At 40.4% G+C, this 14,303-nt stretch overlaps 1 protein-coding gene across 1 annotated transcript in view; it reads right to left on the bottom strand.

Moving 5' to 3' along the window:
* Nucleotides 1-14,303, bottom strand: part of MYO16 (myosin XVI) — a 481,094-nt gene that overhangs the window by 126,378 nt on the left and 340,413 nt on the right. The window contains exons 26-27 of the mRNA XM_049099266.1: nt 13,291-13,371; nt 12,810-13,015 (exon numbers count right to left, since the gene is read on the bottom strand). Of these exons, the coding sequence (XP_048955223.1) occupies nt 12,810-13,015; nt 13,291-13,371 (287 nt within the window). The remainder of the gene's footprint in view (nt 1-12,809; nt 13,016-13,290; nt 13,372-14,303) is intronic.

Below are 14,303 nucleotides of genomic sequence, written 5' to 3'. Positions count from 1 at the left end.
CAAGAGAGTATTCACTAAGAGGATCCAACCTGTACTATGAAGCTAGGGGGCCTGTGAAGCAGGCAACCTGAATGGAACATAGACCTTCAATCAACTGCCATATAAGGGCACTGGATTGGGGCTGGGGGAGGATGCATGTTTTGTATCAGAATGTGCATTTGAAGTAATGATCAAAGCATAATAATGAATTGGAAGTCAACATATAAAAGTATCTAATTAAGGAGTGCCAAACTGCTTAATTCTGGTGTGGGAAGATGATTATGGTGTCAACGTTGGTTTTCACGTTGGGGTGTGCTGGGCACAGAAAACAGATTATCCTCATGGATACTGGCTCCAAATATACCTTTCACTGGGACATGACCAGTAGATTTGTAATAGTCCCTGTAATGACTCCTTTTTAAAAGTCCCCCCCTCCCCCCCGGGAGCCTGGGTTGCTCAGGCTGTTAAGCATCTGACTCTTGGTTTCAGCTCAGGTCATGACCACAGGGTCTTCAGATCAAGTCCTGTGTGGGGATCCCTGCTCAGCATGAAATCTGCTTGAGAATCTCTCTCTATCTCCCACCCTGTGTGCCTGTCCCCCACTGTTCATGCCTGCTCTCTCTCTAAAAAAACAAGTAAAAAGTTTTTTTTTATGTGATAATTCTCTAAAGGTCAATCTTGAAATGATGTGTAGGACATCTAATGAAGAATGTATAGATACAGTTTTTTGTTTTCCTGTGTTGTTAAATAATTACTGCTTTACTGAATCTAATGCATAAACGATGACTTCCATTTCTTAGCTTTGTAGAGCCCTAAAAGAAGTTTCTTTACAAAAGGGAGGGCACCAATATGATGAATGCCACACTTGGTATTCTACTTCCTGAATGGGACTCTGGTTTTTTGTGTCATGATGATCAGAACTCAAAAAAGGTCACATTGCCCCTATCTCTAGTCATCTGTCAATTGAGATAGTTCAAATTATTCACTTTTTTAAAGTATTTTACTCTGGAGTCCCTCACTATATGCATTGATAATTTTCAGGTTATTCTGCAGGACTCATTTGTTCTGCAGATTTCATTGTTTTGAACATATTATAAGTTCCTTCTTAATATCAGTTATCCCATTTCTCCAGCTATGGAGAAAGTAGCTGAGGTCCTATACAGAAATATGTTGGGATTTTTTTTTTTGTCATAAATGAAGAGATTTGTAAGACTATTGAAGTTTAAAAATATTTTATCATCACCATGTTTTTAAAGCTATGATTTTTTTACAAATATGAGTTTCCTAACAATAGGACAAATTTTTTATTCTGAAATGAATATATTCTGCTAAATGTAGAAGTATTTATTTCATGCAATATAAGTTTTAACTTAATTGAACTGCCACAAAAAGTAAGTTTTCAAGTTTTGTAATAGGGTCTTAATATAGTTATACTAGAGGGTTCAAGTGAGTATATTGTAGGAAGACCACAAAGTGGGTCAGCTCTAACTGTAAATTACTTAGTTAAAAATAGCGTCTCCTCTAAACATAGATCATCAGTAGAGTCTACTGTGATTCGATGTTTTTATTCCTAAATACATTTCTACTGCAAAAATTAGTTCCCCATCCCTGTGGTATCATAGAAACTGCCTTTAGTTAACAAAGCATTTCAAAGAACAGGAAAAAAAAAACATAAAATGAAGCTATTTCTTAAACCAATATGGGAGTATGCATCTAGGCATTGTTGTACAGTTATCATATGACTAGAAATTTCAGAGAATGACTCACAGTAGTTTGGGGGAGAGTGAGAATATTATTAAACCATGGCAAAGGCAAGCCTGGGATCATTGACTCATACTAAAGTCTAAAGGGCTGCCCTAAAATGGAAATATCTTGGCATAATTAAGGCAAACCTTTTAGGCTAGTTAGATACTTAAAACTCTTTTGGTTTACTAATGAATCTTATTCAGGATATCAATGAACACGACATCTTGGACACCAAATTTAGAGGTCAACTATACAAAAGAGAAAATATTACTAATTCATGTTTTAGTTCATTCAACAAATACTGGCTGGCCACCTATTATGTGCACACAGCAGAAGGTTTTCCTTAAGAGAGCTTGTATCTACTGGGGATGGCAGAGATAAAAGACTCCTGACAATGCACCAAAACTCATGAGAAGGTGGGTGCAGGGTAGTTAGGGTGGCCACTGTCCTGGTTTGCCAGGGACAGTCCCAGTTTAACCTGGATTCCTATAAAAAATACTATTGGTTCCCCATTTCCCTATAAAACATTCCTGGTTTGGTCAATATACTATACAGTCACCTTTGTCATGGGCAACAAAAAATATTATATTCTAGAATAATTTTCCCTGTGGTATCCTGCTCTAGAGACAAGGGACAGATTTCTACATTTAGTATGTAGGATGAAATTAGTGCCCGAATAACCTCACATCTACTCTTTACTCACTCTCAATGTGAAGGTGATCAGAGGTGCAGCTGTGAGTCAACAACACAACAAGCGAGAGTGAATTAGTCATGCCCAGAAGGAGGACTCCTATGGACTGAATTTTATTGTTCCATCCTCCAAAATTCCTATTCTGAAGCCCTGTTGCCCAGGATTTGGTGACTGTATTTGTCAATAGGGTCTTCCTTTGGGAGATAATTAAGGTTACAAGAGGTCATAAGGGTGGAGTCCCAATTCAATAAGATTTGTGTCCTCATCACCAGCAAGCATTCTTCCTCTTTCTCTCTGCCTGTTTCTCTGTCTCTGATTCTCACCCTCTCATTCCCTTTGTGTGCACTCTTCCTGGAAAGGCGACAGGAGCTCACGGCAAGAAGGCAGCTGTCTGCAGTCTAAGGGCAGAGCCCTCACCAGACACCAACCCTGTTGGCATCTTGCTCTCGGGCTTCCAATCTCCAGAACTGTGAGAAAATAAGTATTTGTTGTGTAAGCCACAGTCTGGTGTTTTGAGATGGCAGCTCAAACCAATCAATACCGTGGCTGATCTCTCACCCCATCCTGTTGAAGGGGCCCAGCTCGGCCAGGATATCTGGAACCTCTTTAGCTCATCCGAGCCGAGTAAGAAACTGGAAAGAATGATTCAGAAATAGAAATTTAACTTATGCATATGGAATTCTAGACATTTAACTCAGCAAGGCAAGTTAATCAGATTTGGGATTTCAATTCCATTGGAATTGAGTATCTCTGGACTTCCATTTACAAGACATATTAATTTTTGAACTTTCATTTCTCACAGGGAACTTAATAATGGAAGAAAATTTATAGTCAGATTTGGGGAATATCTAGGCTACTGGTATTTTATTATTGGAGCTTCTCTTTTGTTTTAATATTTTCATTTATTCTCATTGCAGAATCTATGATAGGCTCAGTTGGACACTATGTCTAGACAGCGTTTGCAATTGGAAATAAAATGCACTTTCAGCCATGAATACAGAGTGGCCTTGAAATCAATTACAGAAATGCTCTGTTGGCCCACTTCAGAATCTTTGGGTGTAAAATCTATATTCCTCGTGAGTGGTCCCAAAAGGGCACAAAAGGAAGCAGTGAGGTGCTCATGAGGATGGGAGAGAGGACATGCTGAAGGACAGGGCGTCCCCTCAGGGGACCAGCCATCCCCCAAGGTTGTTGACAGGCTTATTGGAGGAGTCCAATGTCCCAGAACACACAACACCACAGCGATTCACCGAGGCAGCTTCTTGTTTGCAGCTGTTTCCTTACAGATAAAGGTGGGATGACATTCTGGCCACTCTAGTCCTGCACACTTCCAAAGGGAAGGGCAGTGGTAGACTAATCTAACTGGCAATTTTGGTAGGAAAAACAGAACATTCTCAGCTTCTAATGAACCTGCTAGGTGTTCACAGCTGTTTTCCTCAGCTAGCCCGGGCTCCAAGCCTTCCCTGAACAGCCTCCCTCATTCCCATAGACCCAAGTAAGTCTACCTGGGTCCTTGCTATCTGTAACTGAGGAGTCAGTCTGACCACCCTAGGTTTGGCTCTATTGGCAGGCACTAAGGTTCTTACGCCAAGCAATATCTTTGAAAGGTGACATTGTGATCATTTGTCTCCTCTCTTTGGTCAAAAATTGAATAAGGAAAAACAATGCTATTGATTAGGTCCCTTCAAAGATCCCAACGATGACCCAGGTCTTTATAGACTCCTGAGTTACTGAGATCATTCAGATATAATCAATGAAAACTATCACATACTGATGGTCACATTAAAAACCACTATTGTTCTATAAACAAAATTAAATAGTTTTTAAGTAATGAAACAAGAAACTTATGGGTGATTATTTAAAGCTGGTTTGGCCCCGAAAGCAAGATCGTTTTGTGATTATGGTTTGCCAGATATAACGTATAATTAAAAACATTAAGATATATCAGCGGAGAGAAGTGGGGAAGCTCAGATAACTCAAGTAATAAATAATAAGATTCAGCATTCTGGGACTGCATTTTTTAATGTGCTTCCCAAATTGTATTGGAAATACAATAGAATTTTCAAAATATTTAACACATGTAGCTTCTTGTCTATTTTCCCAGAATTTCAATAATCACCCTGCTTTTATTTGTTTCATATGGATGCTTACTCAAGTAGAATTATTTAGTACATTATTTTAGACTGGTCAGTTTGGTGTATTGTTTCCAAGGTATCGTTAGAAAGCTGTAACACTTTTGTTTTTACTTTTTTGCTATTTTAAATGAAATTGCATGGTTCTCTGTCTGCAAAGATCCCTTTCCTTAGTCTCTTGGAGGTCATTTTTCAGAAGTCATGATTGATCCGTCCATACTCCATCAGCCAGCTGCCCTGTTGCCACTGCATGACCATGCAAGATTGCTGGTGAGGATGGTGACACTGCTGGCCTGAAAGTGAATGGAACTAACTGGATTGTTTTTCAGGAAACAGAGCAAAGGAAGTCCAGAATTTGAGAAATCTCCAGGGATTTATGGTGGGGTCATGGTGCTGTTCTGGCGTTCGTGCTTGTCTGCCCGTGGCTGCTAGCAACAATCAGGCCGAAAGAGGAAGTGCAAAGTGCACGGCGGTGGAAACATGGCCAATGTCAGTACACCATCACTATCGTGGGGTGGTTAAAGACACCCTCAGAGACCAGAAGTGTGCACCCATACCTAAGTCCTCGGGACTGGAGTTTCCTCAGCTACCAAACAGGAATGTTACTAAGAACTCAAGTCCCGGAGGTGTGCTGAGGATCGAATGAATGAATGAGTCGTGGAACGTTCAGCACAGCGCCCGGGCCCACTCGGTGCTGATGAGTGCACTCAAAGCACATTTATTTTTTATTTTATTTTATATATATATTTATTCATGAGAGACACAGAGAGAGAGGCAGAGACACAGGCAGAGAAAGAAGCATACTTCATGCAAGGAGCCTGATGGGAGACTCAATCCCAGGACCTGGGGATCATGCCCTGGGCCCAAAGCAGACGTTCGACCACGAGTCACCCAGGTGTCCCTCAAGGCACATTTAAATCAAAGCTGGCAATCATCACAATATAATAACTCGTATCTGTACGATGAGAGTAGCTGTCTGCAAAGGTTATGATGAGGAACAGAATAATGAGCCTAAAGCGCAGTTCTGGAGCATGACCCACCATGGGCATCTGTGACACAGTGGGGGATACTCATCAGCTGCGGCTATAGGTGCCTTTCCATCATAATGACATCTGATTTGGTAAAATGCTTGACTAAATAAGAGTTGGTGAGAACACAGGCAGAAATGGACGACGAATGCTGTCCTCGGAGCACATACCGCCGGTTGGGGCACAATTTAGGATCTGAGCCAGATTATGAAAGCACAAAAGCTACATCAGGGACCTTTCCTTATCTACCCCCTTTCTTTAAAAAAAAAAATATTTTATTTATTTATTCAAGAGAGAGAGAGACACAGGCAGAGGGAGAAGCAGGCTCCCTGTGGGGAACCTGATGCAGGACTTGATCCCAGGACCCCAGATCACGACCTGAGCTGAAGGCAGATGCTCAACCACTGAGCCACCCAGGTGTCCCTCTGCCCCCTTTCTGTAGACACTTTCCCTCAATTCTACCAGAAACAAGGGGATGGGACTGGATAAAGGGTTAGGGGCTCTGGGGCCCAAAGCACCTGGCCTCTGGCCCTCTGTTCCCCCCCGGTATGGTTCTCTGGTCCAGTCGCTCACCTGTTCCTCCACCTACAGTCTCTGGCTGTGCTGGACCCCACTTAGAGCTGAGCACCTGCAGCAGTGACCTCTAAACATGCAAACCTGCGACAGTGGTTATTTAGCCTTTTATAGAAAAAGTTTGCACATGCCCCAAGTACATTATGGGGGAAATTACGACTCACGATCCACTGAACACATCAGATCCCCGATAAAGAAATACAGAATTATGTTTAGATTGAGATGACTCCTAGAACCTATGCCTTATGCTTGTCTCTCCTATGTCACATTTCACTGGAAACTAACAGGTCCTCTCCTCTCAAACTTCATTAAGCCAACCTGCAGATCAGTTTTAGCAGGAAGAACACAGTCAACCTTGGCAAACTCACCTGAAGAAAATATACTTTTTCGCCAATTGAAGCTTTAGAGCATTTAATAGCTCCTGAACTTATTAATTCGTGTTTCTATTAAAGACACATTGACAGCTACTGGGAGCCTGTCCATGTAATAAGGAAAACTTTTAGAAGATTCCAGCTCAGACCTGTGGCTCTGGCGATGCTGCTTCACCGGGCAGCCGCTATCCGTGAACTGAGTCCAAGAAACCAAAGTGTGGCTTTTTTCATCTGTCTCCCCGCACCCGATTTAATATCTCGGCTGTGTTCTTTCACAGCCTGACCTTTCAGCAACAACTGTGTCATTTAAACAAGCTAAACGATTCAGACTATTTCTAAGAGGGATCTCATCCAGTGACAATCTTGGAGGACAGATCATGCTCCCTCACCACGCCAAGCATAATACCAGTGCCAGGGGTGCTTTTCTCAGACAAGTCCGTCTGTCTTTTCCAAATAAGGTCACCTCCCCAAAGGGCCAATCCTGGAGTGATGCTGTCCTACTCTCCCCCACCAACCTTCAATAAATCCATAGATGCACGGTGGGCATGACACCCAAAAGCTTGCCACCCAGCATCCAGAGGTAGTTTCCAAAAGATTTCCATGCCATATCTGGAAGAAGATAAAAGTTCAGAGGCTCGTGCTCTGAGGAGAGCAGAAGGAGTGAGAGCCAGCAACCTCTGGCTTATCACTGAGTAGTGGTGTTCGTCACAATGTCACAAGCACACAGGGCTCTGGAGAATGACGGTACTGCACCTTACAAGGTAAAAGGCATGGTACATACCACGAAGGACTCCTCAAAACAATTTCCCTAGGGAGCGCCCGGGTGGCTCAGTTGGTTAAGAGTCTGCCTTCAGCTCAGGAGATCATGATCCCCAGGTCTTGGGACTAAGTCCTCGGATCCAGCCCCATATCAGGCTTCCTACTCAGCAGAGATCTGCTTCTCTCTCTCCCTCTGCCCCTCCCCTTTGCTCATTCTCTCTCTCTCTCAAATAAAATCTTAAAAAAAAAAAAAAAACAATGAACAATTTCCCTAGCATTTCCTCATATTATTCTTCCTTTAATTCTAGAATTGGAAAAAAAAAAACATGATGGTATTACATTATTCAACACATTGAATTCACATGTACCTACTGTGGGGCAATGAATTAATAGCAATTCTTCTGCACAGGCATGACTATGGAAGATTTTTCTTATTGTTCCCAATTACTTGGATGTTCTTTCTTTAAGAGGATATGGTAGCTGGTTCTGGCATTGGCTACTACCCACTGCTTCTTCCAGAGGAAAGATCTGATTTGGTCTCCAACTGTTTGACAAACAAAATACAAGAGCAGTGATGCTGCACTAGTTCCAGGCCCAGCTTCTAGGAGGACTGCAAGTTTCCTTTCTTGCCCTCAGAGCTGGGAGCTGCCAGGTAAGAGGTCCAGACTGTTCCGCTGGATGAACACTGTGACATTGGATGCATCAGCGAAGAAGCAATCTGGTACATCCAGCCAAGCTAACACCAACATCTTCTCTCCGTGGCTGTAAGTTTTGGAAAGACTCCAAGCAAGAATTGCCCAGCTGAGCCCAGTTAACCCACAGAAATAGGAGAAATAATACCCTGTTGTTTTATGCCATGAAATTTGGGGGTGGTCTGATACACAGCAACAGGTAAATGGAGCCAGAGGTGCACACATTCCCATTGGTTGTTATGTGTTGTATAGTATCTCCTATGAGTAGGAGACTTCTCTACCCTATTCCTGTTGGCCTTGGCCAAGGGACTGTCTTTAACCAATGTAATATAAGCAAGTGACAAAGGCCACAGCTGGGCAGAAGTCGTCACAGGCATTTCGGCCATTTCTTCTCCCTTTGACGCAGAAAGGGCATGTTGGCTCTTTCTGGGGCTCGTCATGAAAAGGAGGCTCAGGTCAGAGGTGGCTTGAGCCTAGGTGTACTACTTCTAAATCATGGTCAGCAAGAGAGAAATAAAGCTTTGCTGTTGCAAGCCACTGATGTGGGGTTTTATCTTCCAGAGAATCTATTGCTGAGAGTTGTCATTTGCAATGGCATCTGAAAAGCCTCACAAACTGAAGAACCAGACCAACATTAGGGAAAGTTATTGAGACAGAAGAGCATATGAGATCTTTTCCGTTCAGTTTCACTGAGTTGGCTTGAAAAGCATGAAGAGTGATTGGCATTCTGCTACAGTCCAGGCATGCCTGTGGTAATGCCTGACCCTCAGAAGGGGTCAGAGAGTAAATGCTCTAGGCTTTTGTATGCCAAGGGATAAGACTGAGACCATGATGCTGGTATGTACGTAACCATTTAAAATATAACAATCTAAAAATGCAAAAGACATTTTTAGCTCTCTGGCCATATGAAAGCATGTGACAGCCAGATCTGGCCCATGGGCTATAGTCTCCTAACCTCTGGTCCAGTGGTGGAGATTGGCACAGCTTAAAGGGCTGTTTCCAGGGAACAAATAACAAGTGTCTTACGCAAGCCCTTCTGAAGTTTAGAGAAAAGACACAGATCAATTTGGGATTTTATGAAAAAGTTTCTGAAGGAAAGAATGCCTGAGTGAATTTAAATTCTGAAGAATTTAAATGTCTTTCATTTAAAAAAGATGGTGGCAAGATGCCTGAGTAAGAGAAAAATCAATATTTTACTGTGAACTTACAACGCCAAGTAAATACTACCAAGTAAATGGATAAAAAGATAGGATTAGAGAGGTTTGGAAAGCACGGGATATGTGCACCTAAACTCTATTTCCTTCCATTACAAGAGCATTTCGGACAAGAACAAGCACCCAAAACTTCCCAACATAACTTGTGCTGCTTTGCTACCCACTGACACCACAGAAACACACCCTGGAGACACAGGTATCCTAGACAGCCTCGACTGCCATCACAAAATACCACACACTGGGCAGCTTAACAACAGAAGTTTCTTTTTTTCTCACAGTTCTGGAGTCTGGGGGTTTCAAGATCAAAGCACCCGCCAATTTAATTTCTACGCAGGTTTCCTCCTGCCTTGCGGACAGTCGCCTTCTTACTGTATCCTCGTAGAGCACACACAGAGAGAGGATGCTCTCTGTTGATTCTTCTTAGAAGGACACTAATCCTATCAGATCAGGCTCCATCCTTATGAGCTCATTCCACGCTGAATACCTCCTGTAGACTCCATCACCAAGTACAGTCACTGTGGGCATTTATGAGTTTTGGGGGACACACACACACATTTAGTTCATAGCAATAGGAATTCCAGTTACATATCACAATGCTCCTTTTCTTTTCCTCCTCTCTCCAAACTTGGGGAGTCTCTCATCATGAGAAACAGGACCTTACATCTTCATCATCCCACTTGAATGCTATGGATGTTATTCGGCAAACACTCAGCAAGCACACCTCTAAATTTAATCAAAATTGGATCCTCTAGACTCATGCAATTCTCCAGTTTCAGTTAGGAAAATTCAGAATGACTGACAGTTATTAAAGCCAAAATACCCCAAAGCCAATTTGTAATATCATCGCATCCACCAACAGATTCCACAGGAAATGTCCATTATCCACATTTAATGTCATGTTGGATTTTAAGAACAATAAACACTGTTCTAATTAAGTAGGTGCTTGCTTCAAAACAGGGCATCCTTTTCTTCTCTGTCCAATATTCTTGTGGCAATCATATGCCTTTTTGTATACTAAACAAAGTAATTTGTTTTATTTCTAGCAATTAAGACAAGGTGATGTGAAGAGAAAAATCAATATTTTACAGAGGAACAATACATTCTGTTATCTGATTCTGGCAAACAAAACTTTCTATTAAATTGCACCTCTGATCTTTATTTATATAATGATGCTTGATTGCCTGAGGGAATGTCAAAGTTCCAACGAGCTTTCTAAATAAATTTTAAATTATAGTGGCATCACTATGTTACACACCTGAAGCTAAGGTAATACTGTGTGTTAACTATACTTAAATACAAAAATTATGTTATTTCCTGATGTGACAGTAGGCGAACTATATTTTATTCAAGTTCTACAGAAACTGATCATTTCCCTATGGGTCAATGGTCTTTTTGTGACAAGAACCCAGAGTGGCAGTGTCTTTCATTTAAAAAAGACGGTGGCAAGATGCCTGGGTGGCTTAGTCGGTGAAGCGTTCGGCTCTTGATTTCAGCTCAGGTCTTCACCTCAGGGTGGTGAGTTCAAGCCCCACATGGGATTCCACGCTGGGCATGGATCCTACTTAAAAAAAAAAAGATAGTGGCAAATTTCCACTGAAATAAATTAATAATTCAATTTCTATTGATATGCCAGTGCAAGTAAGGATAAGTAGAAATCACAACTCAATTTTTTTAAGTAAGGGGCTGGCGAAAGAAATACAAAGATTTACCAAAAAGTATCATTTCCCATCCCTGCTACTCTTTTATTTTTATTTTTTTATTTTTTTATTTTTTTTCCTGCTACTCTTTTAAACAAACCATGGCTATGGTCTCTGTTATTTAGAAATATTGCTTTAAATTGAACGATTAATCTGCAATACCAAGTTCATCCTGAAAGCACTGATTAAACACCATTAGTGAGGAAGACATGGTCCCTGCCTAAAGGTCATGGTAGAGCAAGGGATACATATATGTGAAATGCTATACTAAATTTTAGTTTTAAAAATATTTTATTTATTTATTAGAGAGAGAGAGAGAACAAGCAGTGGGGAAGGGCAGAAGGAGAGAGAGAGAGAGAAAAGCAGACTGAGCAGAAAGCCTAATGTGGGGCTCCATCCCAGGACCCAGAGATCATGACCTGAGCTGATGGCAGACACTTAACCGACTGAGCCACCCAGGCGACCCCCCTATCTTTTTTATAGATGAAATCTTGTACTTAATTTTATTTATTTATTTATTTTAATTTTATACTCCAGGACCAGGCCCTAGCTAAAGGCAACGCTAAACTGCTGAGCCACCTGGGCGACCCCCCACCTTTTTTATAGATGAAATGTTGTACTTAATTTTAAAAGACATTCATCTCGGGCAGCCCCGGTGGCTCAGTGGTTTAGTGCTCAGCCTTCAGCAGCACTAGTTGAGCCACGAGTGTTGAACATCTGGTCAACAAAGTGTTAAATCTCTTTTCTTAAATGAATGGTTTGTCAAACAGATTTTCTATACTATTTGTACAATTAATTTTAACCATAAATGCTAGGCTTTATTCTTGTAATATTGATAATATTTTATATTAATATTATTTCAGAACTTTATCTTCTTTTATACAGGAATACTAAATTCTTCCTTTCATTTTTTTGCTTATTTCCCTATTATTTTTTAATTGCCTAAGAACAAATATTGTCATTATTTTCACCAGGTCTTATACTGCAATAAAACTTTATTTACAAAAATAAGTAGTAGGCTGGATTTGGAAAATGAGTGTAGTTTTACCCTGATCTAAAAAAAATATTTTGTTCATAGACATAAGGGAGAAAATAATCACATATATATGTTCTTTTTTAATTTATTTTTTTTGAGGGGGAAGGGGCTGAGGGAGAGGGAGAGAGAATCTTGTTTTTGGGGAGTGGGAGTGAGGCAGAATCTTAAGCAGGCTCCATGCCTAGCTGGAGCCCAGTGTGGTGCTTGATCTCACAACCCTGAGATCATGACCAGAGATGAAATCAAAAGTCGGATGCTCTACCACCAGAGTCAGCCAGGCACCCCCATGTTCTTTTAAATAAAAAAATTCATGTAAATGTTATATGCAACAATTTTAGCAATTAAATCCAAGGAAACCTACCCATATAAAGTAACATGAAAATGGTGTCCAAGGTATCAAAGTTTAGTAACTTTTACAAAAAGCTTGGTCAGTGCATTTCACTGCTTCTGAGAGTATTTTGTTTACTCAACAAGACAGGTTTGAACTGTGCAGGTCCACTTACGTGCTGATTATTTTAGATAAATACAGTAGAGTAATGTGAATGTATTTTCTCTCCCTTATGATTTTCTCAAAAACATTTTATTTTCTCTGGTTTACTTTATTGTAAGGATACGGTATATGATATGTATAACATACAAGATACGTCTTAATCCACCTTTTTTGTTATCAGTAAGGCTTCTGGTCCACAGTAGGCTAGTAGTAGTTAAGTTGTGAAGGAATCAAAAATTAAATGTGGATTTCCATGGCCTCTCCCCTCCCCGCATTGTTCAAAGAGTCAAGCGTATACAGAATAAAACCTGAAGAAAAGAACAAAACAGAAGATCCTTGCTACTGCATCGTCAGAATGCCACACTAAGCAGCGCACGTAATGTTTCAAGAGCAGAATTTACCTTAACAGGAAATCTGAGAAGGAAAGGCGAACAGGGTATCCGTATCGGATGATCTTCACCATGTCCAGGACCCCAATATATTGTAGCTGAGCAGACACGTAAAAATTATCGAAAGTATCTGGCAGCCTTGAGTTATTGGGCTTGATGCAGTGGACGAAGTGCGGAGTGCGCTTCTGGAGTTTGCCAATAATATCCGTTAGAGATTTCTAAGGAGAAAAGCAAAACACAGTTTATTCTCCTAAGAAGACACCGATCAAAAATATAAAGAGTTTTTCAATAGAAATGTTTATCTTTAATCTGTAACTCTTTTATTTATTATGAATTCTCTGTGCTGTGTCTCTGTGTGTGTTTGTGTGCATGCGAGTGCTTACTTTTTCTGAAGATACTCGAGTGGTCAAAATGGGGAAAAAATGACACATAAGCCCTCAACAGTTGAAAAAATCAAAATCTAAGTTTTAGAAAACCAAAAAAATCTACTAACCCTGAGTTGCGATGCAATGGTGACTGGACCTCCCCGTTCTAGTCTCTGAAGAAATGTAGAAGTTCCTTTCTTTTTTAATAGCTGTAATAAAAATGAAAATAAAGGGTGAGCAGATTTACTTCTGTCAGTATGCATTCATTTATTTTTAATTGAAGTATCATTGATATTAGTTTTAGGTGTGCAGCATAGTGATTTTAGCAGTATTTGACTAAATTCCATTTAGAAGAAAAAAAAATTACCCTCCCATCCATGTAAATTCACTCAGAGGATGACACAGATTCAGAGCAGACTATAAAAAATCCGTACCAAATGATTTTTCTGCGCTGGTACTATAACTTAGGGAAATGGACAACTACATGTAAATTAACACCATTACTTGCCAACCTTTCAAGTACACAGAAGTTGCCATCCTGTATCTATTATAATTTTGAGAATAAACACAGACCTGACTTGCTTGCGGAACAAGAAGCTGACGCAGGTGCCCCGGCTGCATAGCCACAGTGCATGTTTGTCAGGAAGTTGTAGCTTACTGCCAGGGAAAAGGATACTATCTTATGTTTAAAAAAAAAAAAAAAAAAAAAAAAAAGCTGATGCTCTAACATTCACTGGTTTATTCCCTTAAGTTTTAACCTCAATCAATTTCTTACAATTTTTTTTCTTTCCCTTCCTCTTCTTCTTCTTCTTCTTTTTTTGACTACTAAAAGGAGTTAGTAAATTATCTGTCTGAAAAATGGCAACAGTCCGTGTTTTCTTCGATAAGTAATGATATACAGCTCTTTAAAAAATCATATGTAGCAAAGATTAAATGATAATGGAGGTAAAGGAAGTCAGTGGAAATGAAGCCAATGGGGAAAGAAATAAAGGGCAGAAGGTAATTAATTAAATTCTACCAGGGGTTAAAAGGAACCCCAGCCACTAATGTACGATTGCATTTCACAAAATCACCCAGACTTAGACCAACAAATCTATTGATCCCAAATCATTTATGTTACAATAAAGAGGTCTTGATAGGA

The sequence above is a fragment of the Canis lupus genome, chromosome 22 (assembly GCF_003254725.2).
Source record: "Canis lupus dingo isolate Sandy chromosome 22, ASM325472v2, whole genome shotgun sequence".
Taxonomy (NCBI): domain Eukaryota; kingdom Metazoa; phylum Chordata; class Mammalia; order Carnivora; family Canidae; genus Canis; species Canis lupus.
This window is presented reverse-complemented; position numbering and strand designations above follow the sequence as displayed.